Raw genomic sequence first — 21405 nt, 5'->3', positions numbered from 1 at the left:
AAGTAGCCTCTGAGCGATCTAGCAAATCTTTTCGAATCACACAACCCATACAGTGAGTACTTACCGAATTTACGTTCGTGTTGTACCAGGGACCACGGTACCGGTATCATATGGCGCACCCTCGCACCATACGGTGACCATCCCTTAAGCTTCATCTTTACGTCAACCACCACCGTAGCATCGCAAGCTTCGTCATTGATGACCTGACTGAGGACTGGTACGGCGGTCGTTCCTGCATCAGAGGTCGCCAGAACCAATCATCGTCAAAATGCCAGATAGAGGGAAACCACCTGACAGTGAGGTGTACGTTCTACAGTACTCAAGGGGACGTCCTCCAAACTGTTCTGACGACTATCGTTCAGATCAAGCTCAGAGGCACGCGTGCCGAGCTTACGGACGGGCTACTGCACTGTCCTCTTCGCCGTCCTCTTCTTCCTCCTCGGCAGCTACGCTACGCTCTTCAGCGCGTTCTACCCGCACACCGGCATCCCAGTGAGTCCACACCCATACCCGTCACGCTGTTGCTAGAATGGAGTACTGGGGCACAGATCCTGGACGTGCTCGCGCGGGACACGCACTACAAGTACTTCTTCCTGTTCTTGATACCTACGACATCGTACTTCGTGATCGCGAATTGGGTCGGGTGGCAATACTACCGTAATTCATGAGGGCATGTGGCCAGCGCGGCCCAACAGTTTTGAGCCCTGCCTGCTTCGAGGCGCTCGGCAAGGAGATGGCGAAGACGAGACGATCCCCCGAGGTGCTCAGGAGATTGGGCAGTACGTGAGACAAGAAGCTAAGTACCGAGTTATAACGACGTAACGAGGCGAGTTCTCGGGACCTTCATTCCGCCGTTCTGCTCTTCTTCTTCCCGCTCCGTCTACCCTCCGTCTCCTCGTCCTCTACGTCTTCCATCGCGTCCCACACATCATCGTCATCATCCGCCTCCTCCCCTGCCTCCTCGGCACCCTGCACTGCTTGTGAGGCATCTGCACTCTGATCCCACACCACGACGGTCGGTACCGCCTTCATGTACAGCTTGTCTAGGACTTCGCCCTTGTGCTCCTGCTGCTGCCCGGGCTCCTTCGGCGGCGGGAACGTGCTGTGCAGGCGGAGGAAGCGGTCTTGCGCTACGGAGGCGAGGACAGAGGGCGAGTGTGCGACGGAGGACACCGCACCGGCGATACCTGTAGACACGAGTGTGTAAGTGGATTGAGGAGGATGAGTGGTGAGGAGGACAGTACTTTTGTACCCGTAAATGACGCGTCCGTTGCGGAGGTCGAGAGCAAAGAGGTTCGAGCCGTTATCTGAGACGAATACCTCGCTGTAGGAAACGTCAGTTCGGGATTCAGATACACTAGACGGGATACACACTGCTCTGCGAGCCCGTTCTCAACCATCCTGACTCCACCGACTTTCCCGATGCCCTTCCAGTCGGCTACCGGCCGGCGCGCGGCGCGGGTGTCGTACCGGCGTACGTGGCCATGGTGCGTTCCCACAAGTAAGTGATGTGAGGAGGCGGAAGATGAGGGTTGGAGGTATGTCAGGGAGGTGTTATGGACAGGCTGCCGCAGGCTTAGACCGTCATTGGGTACCTAGACACAAAGTAGTCAGACGATGCCTCGATGCATGGATAGCGAGCAACGCATACATTTTTTGCTCTCCAGACTTCTCCAGGGAGCAGTTCGCCGCCTCTCTTCCTCTTTTTGCTCTCGGCATCGGCAGGGATATTATCTCGGGGAGCGAAGGCTCTTTCGGTATCCCAGACGGACAACTCTACCTCATCACCCCCATACGCAAACGTCTGTGCGTCATGTGAGAGCCTCCACTCACATAGCCGCATAGGTAGCACAGAGGTTTGCGCTGACGGTGCAGAGTCCCCTTCTCCTAGGGTTGTCGCACGCAGCGCACCGTTCGATGTACATGAGAATACCCGCCTGTGTTCGAAAATCAGGATGCAAGGCCATTCAATTGAAGGGATACTTACTTCTCCGATACCGACAACCCGACGTAGCGTTGCCCAGGTTTCAGCCGCGCCTCCTTCCATTCAGCAACAGAAGAGACGGATTCGTCCTCCTGGATGCGGTATATTGACGCAGAGCCATCACCACGGGCTGCAGCTAACTTTGCTTGAGCGCGTCAACGTCAGTAACTCACATCCAACAATTGACCTGCATGACTCACTACTTTGTCTGTTCCGACGACGGAGAAGGCAAGCTTCTGCACGGGTACAGGCCTTGCCTCAGCTGGAGTGCTCGAGATTATGTGTACCTCCGGTTTCCATTGTTTTTCGACGCTGTCCTGTAAGTAACGGACAGATTTGACGGAGCCGAGCTCGTCGCCAGTGAAGAATCGAGGCATGGCGAGAGGTCGTCGAGAGAAAATGACGGTGCGCAGATCAGGATCTCGCTCGCGGGCGATCGAGCGTTGCAGCCACGTGCGGGTACCGGGGCAGTCCCGCTCGCAGGCCGTCTACCGTGCCGCCGAGGACGTCTGCTCGCGCGACCCACGTTCTCCTATTCATACCCACAGGCCGCTATGGAAGGACCTCTGAAGGAGCTTGGGAGACTCGAGAAGCTCGTATCTGACTCCTCCTGGAAGGGCAAGACCCCGAGCATCAACGACTCGCTAGACTCGCTCTTGCATTCGCTCCGCGAGGTCAAGGACAGGTTGCAGGTCGGCACGGCGACAGATGAGACGCTGACTATCCTGTCGAAGACCGTGGAGACGAGGAAGAAGGAGATAGATGACCGGCAGAAGGAGGTGTATAACGCGCTTGCTAAGATGGGGAAGGCATTGGATAAGGTCCGTCGCACAGATGCAAAGCAGTAGACACATACTGATGCCCCAAGCAGAAGTTCCATACTCCTCTGCCGACATATTCTCCCTTGTTCTTCTCTCCCGAAGCGAATGCTGCTCTGGAGCGAACGATAGCACTACATTTCCTCAGGACGGGCCAGTTCAACACAGCCGAGACGTTCATTGAGGTGTGTCCTCGCCTTCCCCCGCCTCTGGTATGCTGAACATGGTGTAGGAGTCTAGCGTTGACATCGATGACGATACACGGCGACAGTTCAAGAAGCTTCACGAGATCGTGACGGCTCTCAGGGAACAGGACATCGGCCCTGCGCTACAGTACGTACCAACAGTGGCACCGTCGCAAACCTCACGTTTACCCAGCCGCGTCCGCACAGATGGGCCGAGCGCAATCGAGAATTCCTCCACAACCGCTCCTCACCCCTCGAGTTCCTCCTCCACCGCTCCCGCTACCTACGCTTCCTGACATCAAATGACGCACGAGGACAGTACGCCGCAATCGCCTACGCCCAGGACCACTTTCCGCCCTTCTATGGCCAGCACGAATCCGAGATCCGTCAGCTCATGGGGTGCCTGCTCTACATGCCCATCTGGCGCCTGATAGCGTCGCCGTATGCCAACCTCGCATCTCCCTCGCTGCACCTCGACCTCGAGCCGATGTTTGCGAAGGAGTATTGCGCCAGTCTGGGGATGAGCAGACAGGTGCCTCTAAGGGTTGTTGGCGATATTGGTGGTGGTGGGGCGCTCGCCCGTATAGAGAAAGGTAGGAAGGTCATGCGCGAACGCAAGAGCGAGTGGAGTCATTCAGAGGAGCTGCCCGTATGTCGTTATTCCTGTATACCCTGGTATGACGACTGAGGATTGCTCTAGATCGAGATACCGCTACCACCGGAGAATAGGTACCACTCGATCTTTGCTTGCCCTGTCTCGAAGGAGCAGTCAACAGACCAGAACCCGCCTATGATGATGGGCTGCGGGCACGTCATCACGAAGGACAGTTTGCAGAAGCTCAGCAAGCCTGGAGGGTGAGTTGTATCTCAACTGTTCACATACTGAGGTAAATTGACTGACACCTTCCGCAGCCGCGTGAAGTGCCCGTATTGTCCTGTGGAATCGCAACTCAGCTCAGCTCTCCGTGTACATTTTTAACCCATCGGCATTGTCGTCTTTGTATCATGTACCATAGATCATGGACTGTACCACCACCCTGTGCATTATACATCTGTAACACCATCCGTCTGCTGGACTCCTACGCAATGGCAGCCACGCCGGTATATGTCTGAGAGTCAACTTTCAAGTTTTACATCGGCTCTGATGTGCTCGGAAAATTGCGTAACGGTGGGGCAAACCAGTGTAGTGGGTCAACAATGAAATGCGCTATGATTAGCTACACGTACTACTACTGTTACACGGCAATATCACATTATGCTTCTCCATGCTGTAGTGGTTTTCGTGCATAATCATACACCCACCCTAGTGAGGCATTGAGGGGGCTACGAGAAGATATGGCAACCCTCAAATTCCTGTAGAACCGCAGTCAGTACCCATACCGCATAAGAGCACAAGCATCTACTCACGTCCGCAGGGTCATTAAACCTCAAGTGCATATCGAGCCCACTAATTCTCTCCATCTCCTCCTCGCTCAGCATCCAGCTCGTCTCGCCCACGCGCAAGTTCAACTCCTGCAGGCGCACGTCGTCCGCCTTCGGGACGACCGCGAGCCCGCGCTGGACGGCCCACTTCAAGAGGACCTCCGCCTGCGTCTTATTGTGCGCGTCGGCGATCTGCGTGACCACGGGCTGCATGAAGAGGGAGGGCGCGTGGAGCGCCTTGGACATCTTCAGCTCGAGGAAGCTCTGGGGCCCGAAGGAGCTGTAGGCGGTTACGGCGAGGCCTTGAGACTGGGCGTAGTCGACGGCGCGCAGCTGCGCGTTGTAAGGGTGGATCTCTGGGATTCGGTGTCAGGTGGTCATGTATGGTAAGGGGAGGGATAGTGAGGTGCTCACCGATTTGAAGGATGGCAGGCTTGACACGCGCGTACTTCAGTAGGTCCATGAGCAATGCGCTGTTGAAGTTCGATACGCCGAGATGACGAATGAGCCCCTCGTCCACGAGCTCCTCTAGTGCTTCCCATGTCTCGCGAATCGGGACGCGTGAGTGCCGGACCTCACTCTCGCCATCATAGTACCAGCCTAACTTGCGATCGTATGTACGCAGCATAATACTTGCATAGGTAGTGAGTGCCTACCTGGAGGATACCGGGTCTCAAAGGGAACATAAGCTAGTGATATAGCTAAAAGAGCGTTTCAGCACTAAGGATTTACCGTAGGGTAAGTCAAGCACATACGGAAGTGAATGTAGTACAGGTCGAAATATTCGACGCCCCAGTCTTCGAGGGACTTCTGGACGGCAGCGCGGACATGTTCCATCGCATGGAAGGTCTGCCAGAGCTTGGAGGCGACCCAGACGTCCTCCCGCTTGACGACGCCGTCGGCGATAGCACGCCTCAAGCCCTCGCCGCAGACCTTCTCATTTCCGTAGTCTGTCCATACGTATAGAAGTCAGAGTCGTACTAGATGCACCAAGAGAATGAGATGTACCACAAGCGCCATCAAGGAGTCGGTAACCGAGCTGGAGGCTAGTGTAGATGGCCTTCGGAGCGATCTCGTCAGAGTGTTTCCAGGTGCCAGCGCCGATCTGTGGAAGCTGGCTTCCATCGAAGAGAATAATGGTAGGCTCCCTATAGTGTGGAAGCTTGGCTGGCTTGAAATCCTTGACCATGGTTGAGTGTGCTGAGTATGTTGTCGATACCGCTCATGACGAGTACGATGAACAACTTATACGACTACGGAGCATGTTCGGGTGGATGGCGGCGGGAAAACAGCACCTAGAGGCACGTCTACCTTGGTCGAGGGGCAGTGAGCCAGAGCCGGAATGCATCTGGCCGTAGTGGGGAGTGCACTTCCAGACTTTGCGCCGGCGGTGGACAAGAGTGGGCACCATGTCAACGCAAGTATTTCTGGCATCGGGGAGCGTCCAGAGCCTGGTCTAGACAAGCAAAGCTACCCCGGAACCGAAGACGACGGCCACGAAGAGCGCCAAAGCACGTACCAGGGGAGGAGGAATCTCGGGGTAACCGGGACGGGCTCCGAGGTAGTACTAGGGCGTGGGCAGGGCCAGAACCTGTGCGCAGACAGGCCTGTCTGGCTCTCGGATTACGGCTTTGGTGAACCTTGGACCAAAGCGTGACTTGACTGTGAAAATGAATGATTAGCATAGAGGAACGCAGCACAAGGCTGAGCCTCACCGTGACCACGTCGGACCATCTACATAGTTTCCGGTCCCCAGCCGCGTTCGAGACGGGTATCAGGCCGTGAGTCCAGGTTATCAACCTTGCAAGCCCTTTTTGAGCGGACGCAACGGAGACTAGCGAGTAGCCAAGAGTCGTAGCAGTTGAGGTGAAGATGTAGAGTTCACCGACGGCGCCTGACAGGGACGATCGTGTGGCAGAGCGCGTCCTAAGGCCTGAACAGAGCAGTCTAGGACATGAATGTATACGTACTACTAGTAAGCGACGGTACACCGCTGTCGTTCGTGATGCTCCAGCTCCTGCCCTAGCAAGCAGTCGAACGATTGCGCGTCACCTCTTGGGCTGCCCCTGTACGTCAGCTCGCCTGTCACTCGACGCACACCCTTGCCGTCGCGCTCCCTGTACACCTTCCACAGCCAACGGACGGCATGCTCCACGAAATAAGGCCCGACCAGATACCACTCAATCTCCTCGAGCGTCGGGCAGGCCTCTGCTAACGCACGCATTGCCGGGGCGACGTACTGGCGTTCGCAGAAAGCCTGCCACACGCGCATCGGCAGGTGAGGGTCATGCATCACCTCGTCGGGGTTGATAGTCTCGTTGAGTACGTCCTGGATGTCTTCTATGAATTGCGCAACTTCGGCGTCCGCGAGTTCGTGGAGCAGCCGGAGTTGCTCCAACGAGAACGGAGCGCCTTCCTCGATCTTGTGATGTCGAGCGAAAAGGTCATCCATTCCGTCGACCGATACCATGTACGGAACGTACACGGGAGGCTCAACCTGGCCCAGAAAATGCATAGGGTCCCCAGCACGCCAGCGAAGGCGATCCATGTCGCCACAACAGAATGACAGCTTACGCAACCTCGGCCACTTCCTAAGGCTCGCGGCGCAGGACTGCATGAGGTCGCAGAAGCTCCAATGCCAGTAGTCCGTGCGGTAGCCGAGGCGTAGCACCTCCAGCTGCGGAAATAGGGGCGCCATATCGTCCATGAAATCGTGGAACCGGGCGATCTTATGACCCCCCTGTTCATAGTCATCCTGGTCCTCGACTTCGATTGCGAGACCGGTAGCCGCGTACCGAGGCTCAGCTGAGCCGCTCGAGTCTCGCCATTGCGTGGCCCGGGGAGAGAGTGGGACGCGAGTAAAGGCAAACGTCCTGAAGGTGATGAATGCCCCATCGTGCGGTACGTGATCGCGGTGAGGATCGACGATGTCTACGGCCCCATTGCTTGTGCCAGAATCATTGGGGTTGCCCCAATTCCCGGTGCCGTCGATGAGCTTCAAGAGGCCCGCGAAGATGAGAACATTGTCGTCGAGAAGGAATGCCAGGGAGATGTTCACCTCCATCAACGTCGGGTGGCGATGGATGAACTGGTACAACGTTCGCGGATGGCTGCTGGCTAGCTCCAAGTTCAGAACCCGCAGCCTAGGGAAGGTGACTTTTTGCATATGCCCGCAGAGCCAGTGCGAGTGTTTTTCCTCGAACACCATCAGCGTGGTGAGCATTTCGTAGGGTGGGAAGACCGATGGGTACCACTCTGAGGACAGTGTTTTGGTGAAATGAAGCCGCAGCGTCGTGAGCAGGGGCCAATGACGGAAGTCAGGAAGGCCCTGCTTCTGGTCCCAGACGAGTTCAAATGTAGTCATGTCTGGACATAGCCAAAACAGTGCGAGCGCATGAACGTCGGCTCTCACGTCCCAGCAGCTGAAAGATCGTAGTCGGCGAAAGGGAAGACAGAAGGCCAGGTCTTTCCACATGTTGGCCTGCGACACGTAGAAGGTGTCTGTAAGGCGTCCAATCTGTATAGTTCTGATGGTGGTGTCACAGCGGTGAACAGAAGATGAAAGGAGGCGCAACGCACCTGACTTCGTTGGCGAGGTGCGTGAAGTTCTGTTGATGCTGGAATTGATCTAGGACGCGGACGAGCGCAGTGCTCGAAGGGAGAACAAGCTCTCGTAGCATGAGACGCGTACAAAAGCCACGCAGGCGTCGGTCAATGCGCAAGACAGTGTTGAGCCTGCAGTAGCGTTTCGGGATGCGATGGGCGCTGTCACTCGATTGGCAGTTCTGGAGAATATCCCATATGAGCTCCGAGGGGAGCGCGCTGAGGCTTGTGCGATTGAAGTCCATCTTGACAGAGATGGAACACAGCACAGGCGGCGAGCGAGGGAGTGCAGCATGAGTGCAGCGACTCGACGATGCGGAGCCAACGACTTGAACGGAGTTCAGTAACAGTGACGACGCCACCAGACGTGTCACAGTGTGACTGATCGCGTTGAAGCCCGTAGGCGCGTAGCACGTGCTTGACGCGCGGGTTGACTGCTGCCTTCGTGGCTTTGCCGACCCTCTTCTTCTCGTCTGGACTCCTCGCGTGAAGCCTTGCCTTGGTCGTCTCTTTGGATGCAGCTGGCTGATTTATTGGCTTGCGCTCATGTCGCGATTTAGGCCCGCCCGTGCCTCGTCTCCTGCCAAAGTCCCCAGTGTACCCGCCATCGCTCACGAGATACTGGATGAATCGCGATCCTCAAGTACGACCTTTCCCGAACTCGCTGGCCTTTCTCCGGAGGAGGTCGACTTTATCGACGCGGTAATTCAACGCGCGCCAGCCACGTCCACTACGTTTCTGTCGGCGTTCAAGGCGTACAACGATGTCCTCCAGGACCGCGGCCTCGATCCGCAGAACGAGGTCGTTTACTATGGGAAGCTCTTGAAACTTGGCCTACTGAAAGGCAAGAACTGGGGAGATAAGTGGCACTCGATTAAGCAGCAGCACGGCTATGTTGCTGGAGCAGCAGGCGGTAGCCAGCGGACGACGCGAGTTGCGCGAGGTAGTCCTGCTTCCCATAGGGTTACAACGCGACTGACAAGAGGCCTCGCCAAGACGGAGCTCGAGGACACATTCACGCTTCACTCCCACCCCAACGGCACACAGTCACCCCCGACAGAACAAGATATGACCGAGAACGACACCGCAATGCTACAATACCATGACACGCCCCGCCCTGCCCGCCGGCCGTTCTCTCCGGCGGTCACCTCTACGACGAACTCGTTAGGACTTCATACGGGTCCGCCATCGTCACGATACTACCCAAAGACAGCCTCTCATGCACCTTCCAGGCCTGTCCCCCCATGGAACGACGCAGATTCTGAGGTCACTGGCGACTCTGGCGCCCCGCCCTCTACGATCCCTCCATCGTACGGCGCTGCGATGAGGGACGGGACTCCCATGCGCCCCGCTACGCATGCCCTGTCTCGGCTAGCAGCGAAAGGCCTGAGCCGCCCTGCGTCGCCGTCACCCGCACTACCTACAGCGCCGAAACCAGTACCCACCGCAATTGAGCGTCGCAAGAGCGCCATCAATGAAGATGACGCGTGGAAGAAAATCAAAGAGGCACAGGATTGCAAGGAAGCAGACCGCTTCCGAGAAGACAAGCTATTAGAACGTTGTTGGGAGGTCTGGAAGCAGGGCTTTCAGTGGATCATCGTATGTTAGTCCAGTCTTCGACGTCTCCTCTGTGATTGAATCCTGTCCCTAGACGACCCATGAACAAATTGCACAGGCTCGCGATACCCTCGTACTCCGCTTGGCGTTACAGCGTTGGCGTCAACGCACCGCTGCTAACCAGGACATCTATGCTCACGTGTCGCTTCTCTCTAATAAACGGTGCCTGAAAGCCGCGATGGAAGTGTGGAAGGTCAAGCTCAAAGAGAAGAAGCAGGCGGACTGGCGAAATTCGATGCGCGCACGGATGAAGACCGTCCGCGAGCGCCGGGAAGCCAAAATCTTGAAGGATGCTTGGGCGAAATGGCGACAGTCCTACCAATCGCATCTCTCTGCGCAGCACTACAATGAACGTCTCGTGTCGAGATACTTAAAGAGATGGAGAGCTCGGCTGGCACTGCTGGATGAATTGGATGCAGCGGCGGAGCACCTGGAATACGTCAGGCAGGAGCGCCAAGTGGAGAAGTGTTGGGATCTATGGCGCAGGGCTCTCGGGATGCGGAGACAGGAGAAAGTCATGGCGGAGCGTGTTGACATACGCATCATGGGTCATGCCATGGATACATGGAGAAACCGACTGTACGTCAGTCGCACCTATGTGACAATTCATTTCATAACTTGGCTTGTAGAAACCAGAATCGTGTGGCGGACGAGTTCTACGATGTGGTGATTGTGAAGCGTGCCTTCGGGGCGTGGAAGGCTGCTCGCGATCGGATACGCGTAGGTGGTCGCTTTCATTTGCGTCATCTTGAAACTCACCATTGTCCAGGCACTCGAACATCGCGCCGCGAAACATGTAACACGTCAAGACGACCTCTTGGTACGAGCCGTTCTAAGAGTTTGGAAGGCTCATGAACGGGGGAGGCTTCTGGACCGAGTCAGAAGTACGCGGCTGCTCAAGCAGGCGTGGGTTGTCTGGAAAGCACGCCTCCAGAAGCAGCGAGAGCTTGAAGGTAAGCACGGCCTCCATGGCTCAACCAGGGCCTACGCCTCACTGTCCCAATAGACCTTGCGATGGCCTTCCATACGCGATCATCGTCCACCGTTACCACTGCGGCTCTGCAGAAATGGCGTGGAGTTTATAGCACACATCGCAACGCTACCACTTTTGCCGTTCACTATCACTCTGCGCAGCTGCAATACAAGGCCCTCCTGACTTGGCGTCTCCAGCTTCGAGCGAAGCTGAAGATGATCAAGCAGGCGCGCATAGCACAGAAGTTCTTCCTCCAGAGAAGATACTTCAAGCTATGGCTTAGCCGTGTGAAGCAGCAGCGATTGGAGCGGACGCGCAAACGGTTCGAGATGCGCGTGGCTCAGCGGTACTTCATTGGTAGGATACTTAGCTGATCCATTGCGAGCGGCAAGTTGACATAGCTTATCTCGTCAGACTGGCTGGTTGTAACTCAGAAGCAGCGACAACGCAAGGTTGCCGAGGAGATCATCCGGCAACGTATTGATATGGTATGTGCAATGCTCAGTCCTTCGAAACAAGGTTGTTCACGTGCGCCACTAGCGTATCATAACGGCTGCTCTGTCGCACTGGCTTAACCGCGTCGTCGACATCAAGGACCGCGAGCTCGAAGTGGCACAAATGCGCGACAAAAGGGTCTTGTGGTGAGTCATTTCGCCACACACTGGTCAACTACGAGAGCAAAACCGATGATGCTGGTCCAGTGCGTCCTTCAAAAAATGGAAGGCATTGTGCATACGGCATGTCGAGGAGCTGAGTCTCATGGAGAGCTACCAGGACATCAAGCGGGAAGGTTTGTATCCCACGTGCGGCTTGCTTCTACTCAGGCTCACAATCTATCCAGAGAATATGCGGCGAATGTTCTATCGCTGGCTTGCAGCAGCCAAAAAGGCGCGACACAGGCGCCTGTACCTCCAACAGAGAGAGGACGAGCTGAAGACCACTGTCCTCGCAGCCGCGTGGGACAAATGGAGGGAGCGCTTCCTGGATATCAGACTGCAACCGATCGTGAGTTGCTCCCGACGTACTCATACCCACTACGACTGATATGCGTCACAGGCGGACGACTTCCTGGTGCAGAGACAGAAGAACCCCATGTTCCGTGCCTTTGGCATTTGGCACTCAAAAACAAGGGTGAGTACAGGCAAGCAATCCACTCCATTGGACATTCATCTAGATGTCGTTGCAGTCGCTGCCTGCAGTGCGGTTTGACGCGTACCATACCAAACTCAAGGCATGGAAAGACTGGCGCGCTGCTATGCCCAACGCACTTCAGGCCAGGAAAGCCCGAGAGATCGATCGGCATAATGTACACGGTACGTACTGTCTTTGTACTTCTAGCACACGCTATCCTAACATCCGTACAGCTAAGGTCTTCGAAAAATGGCACAAGGCATACAGGACGAAAATCGAACTCAAGGCTGTTGCGTCAGTAGCTGACTTCTCTCTGAGTTGTACGACTGTACTGATAACGGATCGTCCAGTCGTGCGCGTTACCTCCGCCTCCCGAGTGCAGCTCCTCGCCAAGTCATCGAACGGCCTCGCACGTCGGGCTTCCCCACTCGTATGCGTTCCACAAGTCCTACGCTAGTATCTCCTGTCACACCGGCAGACCCACCTGTCGCTCCGGCAAGACCGTTCGCATTCAAGCATGGCATCGCCAGCTTGCTCTCTGCCCGTACAAAATCCCCCGAGCGAGCAGGAAGACGCAACATCCCCGTCCCAGGATCCTCACGTCCGAAGCTGTCTACCCGCGCCAGTACGACGCGCGCAACGAGTCCCGCCCCCTCGCAAGCATCCTCAGTCGACTTCAGAAAGGAGCCAGACCCGCCGAAATCACGCGCTCGCGCAGGGTCAACTGCTTCGGGCGGGGACATCGGGCGGAGCAGTCTCTGGCACGAACTTCGCGACATGCAGCTGCGCTCGCGCCCATTCTCAGATCGGGCTCGGTCAATCGAGCCGCCATGACAGTGCGGTGGACCGTTGATATATGGACGATTATAACTTATTGCACGTAAGCTATCGATACAGGTATGACAGACCCTCGACATGGATATATGTAGCATGTTATGCAATCCGCAATGGCCTTCGAAACGAGACGAACGACTGACATTAGAGAGTTCAACAGTCACTACCGGCCGCCGATCAGGCTCTTCCAAGTGTGCGCCTTCTCGAAACCGTTCTTGCCGAACTGGTCTACGGGCAGAACGTCAGTCAGTGCTACTAGAGATGCTTGCAGGTGAGCGACTCACAATCCAAGAGCGTCTGCTGGATCTCTTCCCGGCTTGTCATGACGAAGGGTCCGTACTGCACGACGGACTGCTCGAGCGGCTCGCCGGCAATCTAGACAGACAACATGTGAGCGATACAGTTTCGATGCAGGTGAACGCGGAGGGGTACATACTACAACTGCTTCGGTGTTGTCCGCCAAAGACGTGAGTTGCACGCCGTTCTCGTTCGCATCCCCAGAAAGCACTAGCGTGTGGAACGCTTCATGTGCATTGGGCTCCTCGCCTACCTTCAGCGACCCCTTCAAAACTGCATGGACGGGTCAATCAAACGCGCCAGAGGCTACTGGCCGAGCACCGCCGACTCACTGTAAATGAACGACGTCCAGCCCGCCGCTAGAAGCATCGTCATTAGCATGCCGTCGTCGCGCCTTTGTGACAGACTACGCTACGCACGGATGTCCTGGAAGACGGTCTTGTCCTTCTTGTCGATGATGACATGGAAGTACCAGCAGCCGCCGAGCGGGCGCACAGGCGACTCCACGCCGTGGCTCTTGCCGCTGATGACTTTGATCTTCACCCCGCCGTCCGGACCTTCCGGGAACGCGGAGGGGATCCTGCAAGCAGACGGACACGCGTGAGTCAACGCCGGCCGGCGAAGCGGGGGACCGAGTAACGTACTCTTCGGGTCCTAGCTCCTGGTATGTAGGCTCGACCATCTTGTATTGCTTTGGCAAGTCAATCCAGAGCTGCATACCGCGAGGCTCAGGGATGTCCGGGCCCTGCACGGGCATCTCTGCATGAATGACTGGCGGAAACAGGTTAGACTACATGGTGTGTAGAGGCGTTGCGATGCGACTTACTTCCGCGGCCCTGTGGACGGGGGCTGAAATGAATACAAATGCAATTGCACAGGAGGGCCTGCACTCACCGCACACATCCACTGAACACCACCTGTCTCAATCGTGCCCTTGTGACCGGCAGAGTCCTCGTGCCGGCTCGAGCTGTCGTTGAACGGAGCATAGGTTAGCATCCCCCCGTGCTCATCGCAGATGAGATGGGCATGACTTACCCCTCCAGCATGTAGGTGACAGTTGCCTGACCCCGGTGAGGGTGATCCGGGAAGCCCTGCAGATACCCGGTCAGTCGCAACGACCTGGGCGGAATCACGGATGATGCTCACAGCCCCCTTGGACACATGGAAGTGGTCTAGCATGAGGAACGGGGTGAGGTTTCGTAGCTTCATGCTCCCGATAGAGCGGCGCACGAGGGCACCTTCGCCCTACTCCAGGAATTGGTCAAAGCTGGCTCCGGCGCGTGTATAACATGAGCAACCCACCTCGGCCGTCTCGACGGCGAGGACCTTCTTCACAACACGCCTTGAAACTGAAGCAGCCATTGCAGAATGCGGTAGGTTGTCTGACTGCACGGAGTTAGTGAAGATGTTGAGCTGCAGGAGATCGTCGAATCGGATGGGAGATGTCGCGAGGAAGTATGCAAATGTGAGGACGATCGCAGCGAGGGCGACGGTTTTATACATGCATCGAAATCTGTAGAACGAATTGCGATGTGCTTATGGAGGGCATCGTCGGGGGCGAGAGAGAATATTTCTCGGATAGGCAGAACAGTCAGCAGGAGAGCGGCGCCTTGCCATGTCGGGCACATTTCGCGCACAACGCCCCGTCGCGCCCGCGTCTCGCACCACGTGCTGCGAACAAGTTGCCTCTTCCGTCTGTCTCTGACCAATCTGCATGACGAGAGCAGCCGTGCAGTCAAAGTCCTCCTCTGCGCAGACAAATTCGGTGCATCTAGCTCTATCTAGCTTTAGGCGTACATAGGGTGGCTATGACTGCCAGACGTAATACTTAGCCGGGGGCGTCGTTAACTAGTGCATCCTCGTAGTGCGCCATCTCGACATCACGAGAACATCGCCATACTGGCACGTTGGGCGCGTGTGCAGGTACTTTAATTCTCCCCTCTGCCCTAAGCCAGCAGCGCGCGAAACCCGCAGTAAGCCATGAACACTTCGAGGCCGCCCTCGTCAGTACCGGCGAGCCGATGAACCGATAAGGATGTCGTGAAAGGCAACGCGATGGAACACACGCGCAGACTGGCCATGCGGGGTTATACGCAAGATGAGGAGGTTTATCGCCGAACACAAGAGTTGCCTTGCCCGAGACGATGCGAGCTCACGCACGCCGGGAGATGTCAGGACGTAAACATGAGCATCCTCAGACACAATAGTCCCCTCTGAGACCTGCACTCTATACAGCCGTGCATACGCGGTGGAGGTGTCGTAGTACGCTGAGGGAGCACGTGAGGCCTGATGCGCCCACAAGTTGGGCGCTTGGGCGCTGTTGAAGGCACCGATGAAGATCTAGTCTGGCCGATGCGAGCATCAGTCAGTGCGGTTCCAATCGCACAAACCTTGTCGGCGCATCCTCCTTGTCTCCCACTCCCAGCTGCTCTCTCTGAGCCCCCAGCGTCGACGCCATGAGCAACGCGTCCAAGCACGCCGCCGCCGCCAAGCTCGGCGAGCTCATCGCCCGTCTGCCGCTCAACCAGCCACAGCAATGGGACGACGTCGAATCCACCGCGCGAGGGCTCGCCGACGAGCTGCGGGTCAAGGACGGTCAGAACCATGTACTTCCGCAGTGCCGAACCGTGCACCTGAGACGTTCGTTGTCATCCAGTCGAACAGCAAACTCTGCTGGGACGGTCCATGCTACCCCAGACCCTCACGTCTCTCCTCAAGGGCGCGTTCTCCGGCAGCCATATACCAGTCCCTCAATCGAAGACCGCAGTTTACGAGTTGTTACGTGTAAGCGCCAACCTCTGCATGGATCATGGTATGTGTGTTTGCCCGTCAGCGTACAGATGCCGAAACAAACTGCACATGTAGACGAGAACCGAGGCCATCTACTAGCATCCGGGTACCTGGACGCTGTGGTCCAGATGTTGGAGAACTATGCGATGCTGATACCATCTACGTCGAGTGAACCCTTGGCACTCTCTATCCCGGATCTGAAGGTTGTCAAGACGTCCATTGGCCTTCTCCTTAACGCTAGTATTGGATATGGTGCGTCGCGTGTATAGCTGGGGTACAGCATGATTTACAGGACCCTCAGAATTGGTGAAGGCTCGACTAACATCTATACGAGCTGCTATGACCATCTTGAAGCTGTCAATAGCCCTCTATCCTCCTGGCTCATGGCTCACCCATCCTGAGCTTCCAGTGGAGGGCGCATCTGATCCACAAGCTACCATCCTGGAGTCGTGGAACCTGAGAAGCGGGTTGTCGTCGTGGACGTGGAGGGTGATCTCGGAACTCAGGGACTCGGACGAGGAAGCACGTACGTCACTGTATCTTCCCGCTCGATAATCAGCTGACCCTAGAGGATCACATCCGAAGCTGCACAGACTCGCCAAATGTTCGGAGCCGATGCTCTACCCTATTTGGTGCGGCCGCTCAAGGCCTTCATTCCGCCATATCAGGAAACACCGGCTCTTTTCGTCGGATCGCCTGCTCGTCATGCGCTGGTGCAGCAGGACTACGATCTCTTGGAGGAGACTTGCGGTCTCCTTGAGTCCCTCTGTCTGGATGTGGACGAAGTGAGGCTCTCGCTTGGCCGCGTGCTCAAATCTCCTGATGGCTCAGAGGGTGGAGCTGCATGCCTGAAGGACATGCTCGAGTTCCTCGACAAGGGCGACTACCCACCCTATTGGTCTTCGGAGTCTTCATCAGAGCGCGCATCGATGGAGAAGGGCTTAGACATGTGCAAAGCCGCTATCGTGAAGGCTGTCGTGGAGGTCGCAGGGGAGCAAAACGAGCTCTGGGACGACTCTGACTCTGAGAAGCCTGGCGGAGAGTTCGTCAATACCATGGTGCAGTGGATTAGATCGCATGGAAGCCTCAAGGAAAGGCACCGCGAGGATCTGATCATCTGCGCAACGCTCAGTCTGGGGAACCTCGCCACGGGAGGCAAGTGACGCTATGGAGAAGCTGTAGCTTCAATCCGCTGATCCGCCTTCGTAGACGCACATTCTATTGCCCTTGTCAAGCCGCCAATCGCACTAGCACCCAATCTGGCTCAGCTCCTCGAGCCCTCGACAGATATCAAGGTGAAGCATGGCATAGTGGGGCTGTTGAAGCACCTCGCACAGGCACAGAGTAATAGAGCTGTCTTGGGTGAGGCGGGCATAATACAGAGGCTAGCGTCCTGCCAGATATGGGGAGAGGAGGCAGACATGGCGGAGCGTGTGCAGGTGTCTGCAATTGGCATAGCCAAATACATGTGTAATGCGAATGGTCAGTTGCGCATCCTCGAGCCTTTCCTGCCTCATTCTGACGCACCTCGTGTGGTTCCCGATCACAGTCGCAAACGTCTTCGCCCTGATCGCACAGCCTCAAGATGATTCGGCAGGCTCGGCCTTGAGTCAGATTCTGGCCCTAGTGCGTCGATCGGATTCTATCGCCGTCAAGAGCGAGGGCACCCGCGTCCTCGTCAATGTCATCAAGTCGCTGTGGTCGAGCGACTCCGCGTCCGACGACGGCGCGAAGGCGCAGAAGAGGAGGGAATGTATGGCGACTGTCGCGAACGCGAGTTGCGCGGCGGCCCTCGCGCAGCTCGTCGGACGCAGCAAGAAGTACCCTATCTTGATCAACGAGGGCGTGGTCGCGTTGTCGCTATTGAGCACACACGCGAGCGGAGGTGCGTCATTCGCGTGCGGCCCCGCTGACCTGCTGGCTGAGTGCGCATGGGCCTAGGCACGCTCGTCCTCGACGCGATAATGAACCCCCTGCCGACTGAGGTCATCAGGCAGCCGCAGTCGCAGCCCGTGTCTGCTATCCCAACGGAGGGATCACCAATCGCCGGGCCACGCACGGCGCTGGACATGTTGATTTCCGTCCTGCGGAACCCCGATACCATGCCTGCGGAGGTGCGGTCCAATGTGTGCGCACTCCTGGGACAGCTGGGGCGGAAGGGCGTGGTGGGCGAGAACCGTGCAGAGGACGTGGCGCGGATCAAAACCGCTGCGAAGGAGCTTCTGGAGAGTCTTGCAGCGGATTCGGAGGGGAACAAGCAGATGGCGAGTGCTTCTGCTAGACGCGCTCTGGATGCCTGGGCGTAGTAGATTACAATGCGGTGTATCTTTCTCGATGTATGTTGTATAACTCAGATCTTGGTGTATTGATACGATTCTGGAATGTGTGGATCGTCCCGTCGACCCTCTCGCATCGGCGAATAGGATCGGAGTCAACGGGATCTTCGCCTACCTAACTGTGAATTGTTGTTATACGTCGCCCGATCTATTCATTATGGAACACCATGACGGAAGGCACCCTTCCATGTCCACATTGTGTGCACCGCCTCGGCCTAACGGGTTTCCGAGGCAGTGGTACCTTCCTGCTCATCTGAAGCAGTCAGCACGACTTGTCGAGATGTGCTGCTCTCCGTGGCGCGCGCCAGGCGGCGGCCGGGGTCTGAGACAGCGTGTCGTCAGGTGCTTGTGATTCTGGACCTCATCAGTGACAGTCTGTAGTTTGCCGAATTCACTCCGTTCTCCGTTCTCTGAGGAAGCCTGAGCTCATGGGTGCACTGGTCAGCCAGGTGTGGACTGCTCGTTCGAGTCGTGTACCTCGCCTGCACTTCGCTCCTGACCCTGCCAAAGTACTCGTGAAGGCCCCGGTCACAGGGTCGGACGCCGATGAGCACCCCAGGGAGAGCCTAGATGCGTTTATCGCAGCGAGGTGCCCGAGTTTGTATAGCGACTTCGCTCCGACGTGGTGGTTGTTCAAGTAGGTCCCCGTGTCCACGTCACGGAATTCGCCCGTCGAACTGAAGAACCGACAGCGGACACCTACAGACGGCGTACGCGGTCGTCGGAGATTTCTCGAGAATAGATAGAGTTGAATATGATAGGCAGGTGACCTGGATCCATTGGACGTACATACTCTAATCCTTTCGGTAGGACCTTGCTTCGCACCCTGGATGGTGGTACAATGTACGTGTTCCAAACTTCTGGCATCAGAACCGCGTCTGAACGGTGAGAATCTCGTAGAGGACTAGACAGCACGCCTCCCGCCAACGAGCGCACACTCCCAGACGACACCCCCATCGTAGTAGTGCTGCACGGACTGACAGGAGGTAGATCTACATACGCTCCACTTCCGAGCAACGCTAAAGACGATTCCTCCGCCAGGTTCACACGAATCTTATGTCCGAGCCGTTCTAGCCCCGGCTTGCACGCCTGTCGAGCAGGGCGGCCTCGGGTACAGAGGCATTGTAGTCAATTTCCGCGGATGTAAGTGTTACACCCCCGTACGTGCACCCAACTAAGGCTTCTTTGACAGGTGCTGGTGTGCCTCTCACCAGCCCACAACTCTATTCCGCGGGACATACAGATGATATCAGGGTTGCTGTTATGCACATCGCGAACCGCTTCCCTAAAGCACGGCTGCTCGGCATAGGGTTCTCGCTCGGGGCCAACGTCCTGACGAGATACCTTGCGGAGGAGGGGACGCAGAGCCGCCTGGTCGCAGGTTGTGCGGTTGCTTGTGTGCGTTTTCCTATCTTCCAGCGAAACACTTCACTGAGATCTCCGTAGCCATGGGATTGTGTCAAGAACGCTGGAGGGTTGGTACCGCATGCAGTGACAACCTGCTTCTTGTTGCTCACGGTCCGTGTGATTATAACAGCCTTGAAGACAACTGGCTACACCGAACAGTCTACGCGAAAGCGATGGCCCAGAACCTGCAAAGGTTGCTCGGACGACATGCCAACGCGATTGCAAAATTCCCGGAGCACCCGCTAGCGAAAGTTCTGCCTGAGGTCTTGAACGACAAGTCGATGTCGCTCACGCAGTTCGACGGCAAGGTCACCTGCAAGGTTGGCGGGTCCTCCCCGCCGTTCCCCTTCCCCAGCGCATGGGATTACTACGCCTGGGCGTCGAGCCATGAAGTGCTCGCCAACATTCGTGTGCCGTTCCTCGCTCTCAACGCGGAAGATGATCCCGTAGTACAGGTTCTGCCCATCGAAGCGGGCGGGAACCCGTATGTAGCGTTCGCTGTCACCGAGAAGGGCGGGCATCTGGGGTGGTTTGGAAAGGTACAAGCGACCGGAGAGACCAGACGATGGGTCAGCCGCCCTGTATTGGAGTGGCTGAGGGCAGTTGGGGAAGACATCGTGGTCAGAGATAGACAAATCAAGCCTCTGCACGTCGTAGATGGATTCCTGAAGGAGGACGGTCGCGACGATATCGGATGCAAAGGAGTAGAGGGTGGCGATCATGTCGTTGGAGTAGAAGGAGAAGAGGGTCTCTTTGCTGGTCTGTAGCGTAGATGCGCTCACTCGCGATAGGTGATACAATACAGTGTCATAGGCTACATCCAGTCAGTAGTCTTGGTACAGTGGATATTATACTACTCAATCGCTGTCGCTGAAAGTCACTCGTTCTTCGTCCTCTTCCTCTTCTATAGCTGTTCTGTCATATTGGCTGATATCGACAGAGACTGCACCTTCGTCGATCATACTGTCGTCCGAGACTGCTAGGCTCCTGTCGCGCTCGAAGAGATGACGACCTATAGTGACGATCAGTAGTGTAATATGAACGTGATTTAATGGTGACAAACCTGTCAAGCGAGTAGCGAGCCTCTTGTACTCTTCCCTCTCCTTTGGTGTCATGGCTTTGAGCCTCTCTTCCTCCTCCCGTGCCTTCTTAGCAGCCAGCTCTTTCTCGAACTCGACCTTCCAAGCTGTGAAGCGGTCCACCGTGACGGGTGTTCCACGTGTTCGAGCCTCTTCCGCCTATCCAGAGCGGTCACTGGATTGCTACATCCAAGTCACATTATGCGTACCTCGATGGCTTGTCTCTCCGTCTCCGTCTCCTCCTGTCGTCTTCGCTCTGCTCGATTCCGTATAAGAGAGGATAGCTTTTCGCGGAGATGACTAGCGAGAGTAAAGGTCATCGCCATGCCGAGGTTCTCTTCGCCCTGGTCGATAGTTAGAGCAAAGCTGGGATCGGAAAGACAGAATCGTTGCACACCACATCTCGTAGCTCCGCCAAGAGGTTCGCGATGTCATCTTCCTCTATTGGACCCTCAAGAAGCTCTAGAGACAGTTCAGGCAGAGCGTCGGGATAGTCATCCGTGTAAGTGACTTCGAGTGCCAATTTAACTGCCGCGAAGACGTCACGGTCAGATGGAGACGAGGGAGTAGACACGGTACGCACTGTCTTCTTCGCCCTCTGTGGGATCGTCTGGTTCGACATCTATCCGCACAGCCCTTTCCGAGAGTTCTTCGCATGAGTCTCAGCCAGATCTGACATGCGCCAGTGGGCAGTGGGGACGCACTTGTGAGTTCGGTGGGATATATGGACTCGAGTACCTTGGCGCGTGATGTGCTCAGCCAGCGATTCACGTAGTGGGAGCGTAGTATACCTCGAATTCCTCTTGCAGTACTTCGGATGTCATTTTGGGGATGAATGCCGTCCAGAGCTACAGCTGGACCTGTTCTGCGAGTTAGAGGCCCGTTCGGTTGGGCAAACCGCACGCCCGCGAGACATCGATCGCCACACG

General features: G+C 56.4%; 10 protein-coding genes across 10 annotated transcripts; 5 read left to right on the top strand and 5 right to left on the bottom strand.

The window, feature by feature from the left end:
• Positions 1-29: 29 nt before the first annotated feature.
• Positions 30-899, top strand: C8Q71DRAFT_222551 (uncharacterized protein). Its single transcript, XM_047917111.1, has 3 exons — positions 30-303; positions 363-492; positions 549-899. The coding sequence occupies exons 1-3, from the start codon at positions 269-271 to the stop codon at positions 666-668; spliced, it is 285 nt and encodes a 94-aa protein (XP_047783871.1). The 5' UTR covers positions 30-268; the 3' UTR covers positions 669-899.
• Positions 670-2407, bottom strand: C8Q71DRAFT_222574 (uncharacterized protein). Its single transcript, XM_047917113.1, has 6 exons — positions 2185-2407; positions 1988-2124; positions 1652-1937; positions 1375-1595; positions 1245-1324; positions 670-1187 (listed from the first exon to the last, which is right to left on the bottom strand). Exons 1-6 carry the CDS (start codon positions 2359-2361, stop codon positions 844-846), a joined length of 1245 nt encoding a protein of 414 aa, XP_047783870.1. The 5' UTR covers positions 2362-2407; the 3' UTR covers positions 670-843.
• A 131-nt stretch (positions 2408-2538) lies between these two features.
• Positions 2539-3966, top strand: C8Q71DRAFT_698645 (CTLH/CRA C-terminal to lish motif domain-containing protein; the record flags this gene model as incomplete). The annotated part of the gene is made up of 6 exons (XM_047920030.1): positions 2539-2805; positions 2856-2987; positions 3035-3135; positions 3195-3636; positions 3688-3842; positions 3900-3966. The coding sequence occupies 6 exons, from the start codon at positions 2539-2541 to the stop codon at positions 3964-3966; spliced, it is 1164 nt and encodes a 387-aa protein (XP_047783869.1).
• Positions 3967-4310: 344 nt separating this feature from the next.
• C8Q71DRAFT_853341 (Aldo/keto reductase) lies at positions 4311-5598 on the bottom strand (the record flags this gene model as incomplete). The annotated part of the gene is made up of 6 exons (XM_047926932.1): positions 4311-4340; positions 4395-4765; positions 4824-5009; positions 5066-5110; positions 5165-5359; positions 5418-5598. 6 exons carry the CDS (start codon positions 5596-5598, stop codon positions 4311-4313), a joined length of 1008 nt encoding a protein of 335 aa, XP_047783868.1.
• Positions 5599-6069: 471 nt separating this feature from the next.
• On the bottom strand, positions 6070-8367 carry C8Q71DRAFT_222563 (uncharacterized protein). The gene is made up of 3 exons (XM_047917112.1): positions 7989-8367; positions 6125-7936; positions 6070-6071 (listed from the first exon to the last, which is right to left on the bottom strand). Exons 1-2 carry the CDS (start codon positions 8255-8257, stop codon positions 6382-6384), a joined length of 1824 nt encoding a protein of 607 aa, XP_047783867.1. The 5' UTR covers positions 8258-8367; the 3' UTR covers positions 6070-6071; positions 6125-6381.
• A 74-nt stretch (positions 8368-8441) lies between these two features.
• C8Q71DRAFT_222486 (Sfi1 spindle body protein-domain-containing protein) lies at positions 8442-12798 on the top strand. The gene is made up of 13 exons (XM_047917110.1): positions 8442-9611; positions 9664-10208; positions 10259-10349; positions 10399-10582; positions 10636-10959; positions 11017-11090; positions 11143-11243; positions 11304-11392; positions 11444-11607; positions 11659-11733; positions 11789-11915; positions 11967-12027; positions 12084-12798. The coding sequence occupies exons 1-13, from the start codon at positions 8559-8561 to the stop codon at positions 12565-12567; spliced, it is 3372 nt and encodes a 1123-aa protein (XP_047783866.1). The 5' UTR covers positions 8442-8558; the 3' UTR covers positions 12568-12798.
• Positions 12731-14226, bottom strand: C8Q71DRAFT_720251 (RmlC-like cupin domain-containing protein; the record flags this gene model as incomplete). The annotated part of the gene is made up of 11 exons (XM_047921348.1): positions 12731-12795; positions 12852-12942; positions 13004-13137; positions 13197-13223; positions 13284-13444; positions 13509-13635; positions 13691-13700; positions 13759-13831; positions 13900-13955; positions 14011-14109; positions 14167-14226. The coding sequence occupies 11 exons, from the start codon at positions 14224-14226 to the stop codon at positions 12731-12733; spliced, it is 903 nt and encodes a 300-aa protein (XP_047783865.1).
• A 981-nt stretch (positions 14227-15207) lies between these two features.
• Positions 15208-18040, top strand: C8Q71DRAFT_734693 (uncharacterized protein). Its single transcript, XM_047922414.1, has 8 exons — positions 15208-15459; positions 15521-15676; positions 15730-15906; positions 15956-16180; positions 16240-16809; positions 16864-17136; positions 17204-17539; positions 17596-18040. Exons 1-8 carry the CDS (start codon positions 15321-15323, stop codon positions 17958-17960), a joined length of 2241 nt encoding a protein of 746 aa, XP_047783864.1. The 5' UTR covers positions 15208-15320; the 3' UTR covers positions 17961-18040.
• Positions 18041-18418: 378 nt separating this feature from the next.
• C8Q71DRAFT_794119 (AB-hydrolase YheT) lies at positions 18419-20164 on the top strand (the record flags this gene model as incomplete). Its single annotated transcript, XM_047925521.1, has 8 exons — positions 18419-18627; positions 18674-18751; positions 18801-18833; positions 18891-18976; positions 19032-19133; positions 19183-19388; positions 19437-19465; positions 19528-20164. The coding sequence occupies 8 exons, from the start codon at positions 18419-18421 to the stop codon at positions 20162-20164; spliced, it is 1380 nt and encodes a 459-aa protein (XP_047783863.1).
• A 45-nt stretch (positions 20165-20209) lies between these two features.
• Positions 20210-21399, bottom strand: C8Q71DRAFT_222355 (RWD-domain-containing protein). Its single transcript, XM_047917109.1, has 7 exons — positions 21268-21399; positions 21181-21214; positions 21060-21125; positions 20874-21004; positions 20686-20820; positions 20461-20635; positions 20210-20409 (listed from the first exon to the last, which is right to left on the bottom strand). The coding sequence occupies exons 1-7, from the start codon at positions 21298-21300 to the stop codon at positions 20255-20257; spliced, it is 729 nt and encodes a 242-aa protein (XP_047783862.1). The 5' UTR covers positions 21301-21399; the 3' UTR covers positions 20210-20254.
• Between the last annotated feature and the right edge of the window lie 6 nt (positions 21400-21405).

Source organism: Rhodofomes roseus (genome assembly GCF_022264815.1).
Source record: "Rhodofomes roseus strain CIRM-BRFM 1785 chromosome Unknown C8Q71scaffold_2, whole genome shotgun sequence".
Classification (NCBI taxonomy): domain Eukaryota; kingdom Fungi; phylum Basidiomycota; class Agaricomycetes; order Polyporales; family Fomitopsidaceae; genus Rhodofomes; species Rhodofomes roseus.
Note: the sequence above shows the minus strand (reverse complement) of the source record. Positions and strands in the feature narration are given on the sequence as shown.

Bases quoted from the DNA above. Each gene is read 5' to 3' on its own strand.
- C8Q71DRAFT_222563 (XM_047917112.1), bottom strand. From the start codon at position 8,257: ATGGACTTCAATCGCACAAGCCTCAGCGCGCTCCCCTCGGAGCTCATA. The intron at 7,937-7,988 runs GTGCGTTGCGCC...CACCACCATCAG, and splicing joins CACCTCGCCAACGAAGTCAG to AACTATACAGATTGGACGCC.
- C8Q71DRAFT_222355 (XM_047917109.1), bottom strand. From the start codon at position 21,300: ATGACATCCGAAGTACTGCAAGAGGAATTCGAG. The intron at 21,005-21,059 runs GTGCGTACCGTG...TCTTCGCGGCAG, and splicing joins CACAGAGGGCGAAGAAGACA to TTAAATTGGCACTCGAAGTC. The intron at 20,821-20,873 runs GTGTGCAACGAT...ACTATCGACCAG, and splicing joins TGGCGGAGCTACGAGATGTG to GGCGAAGAGAACCTCGGCAT.
- C8Q71DRAFT_222486 (XM_047917110.1), top strand. From the start codon at position 8,559: ATGTCGCGATTTAGGCCCGCCCGTGCCTCGTCTCCTGCCAAAGTCCCC. The intron at 11,091-11,142 runs GTATGTGCAATG...GTGCGCCACTAG, and splicing joins TCCGGCAACGTATTGATATG to CGTATCATAACGGCTGCTCT. The intron at 11,244-11,303 runs GTGAGTCATTTC...ATGCTGGTCCAG, and splicing joins CGCGACAAAAGGGTCTTGTG to TGCGTCCTTCAAAAAATGGA.
- C8Q71DRAFT_222574 (XM_047917113.1), bottom strand. From the start codon at position 2,361: ATGCCTCGATTCTTCACTGGCGACGAGCTCGGCTCCGTCAAATCTGTC. The intron at 2,125-2,184 runs GTGAGTCATGCA...GCTCAAGCAAAG, and splicing joins TCGTCGGAACAGACAAAGTA to TTAGCTGCAGCCCGTGGTGA. The intron at 1,188-1,244 runs GTACTGTCCTCC...TCGTGTCTACAG, and splicing joins CGTCATTTACGGGTACAAAA to GTATCGCCGGTGCGGTGTCC.
- C8Q71DRAFT_734693 (XM_047922414.1), top strand. From the start codon at position 15,321: ATGAGCAACGCGTCCAAGCACGCCGCCGCCGCCAAGCTCGGCGAGCTC. The intron at 15,907-15,955 runs GTGCGTCGCGTG...CAGGACCCTCAG, and splicing joins TAACGCTAGTATTGGATATG to AATTGGTGAAGGCTCGACTA. The intron at 16,181-16,239 runs GTACGTCACTGT...TCACATCCGAAG, and splicing joins GGACTCGGACGAGGAAGCAC to CTGCACAGACTCGCCAAATG.
- C8Q71DRAFT_222551 (XM_047917111.1), top strand. From the start codon at position 269: ATGCCAGATAGAGGGAAACCACCTGACAGTGAGGT. The intron at 304-362 runs GTACGTTCTACA...ACTATCGTTCAG, and splicing joins AAACCACCTGACAGTGAGGT to ATCAAGCTCAGAGGCACGCG. The intron at 493-548 runs GTGAGTCCACAC...ACTGGGGCACAG, and splicing joins ACCCGCACACCGGCATCCCA to ATCCTGGACGTGCTCGCGCG.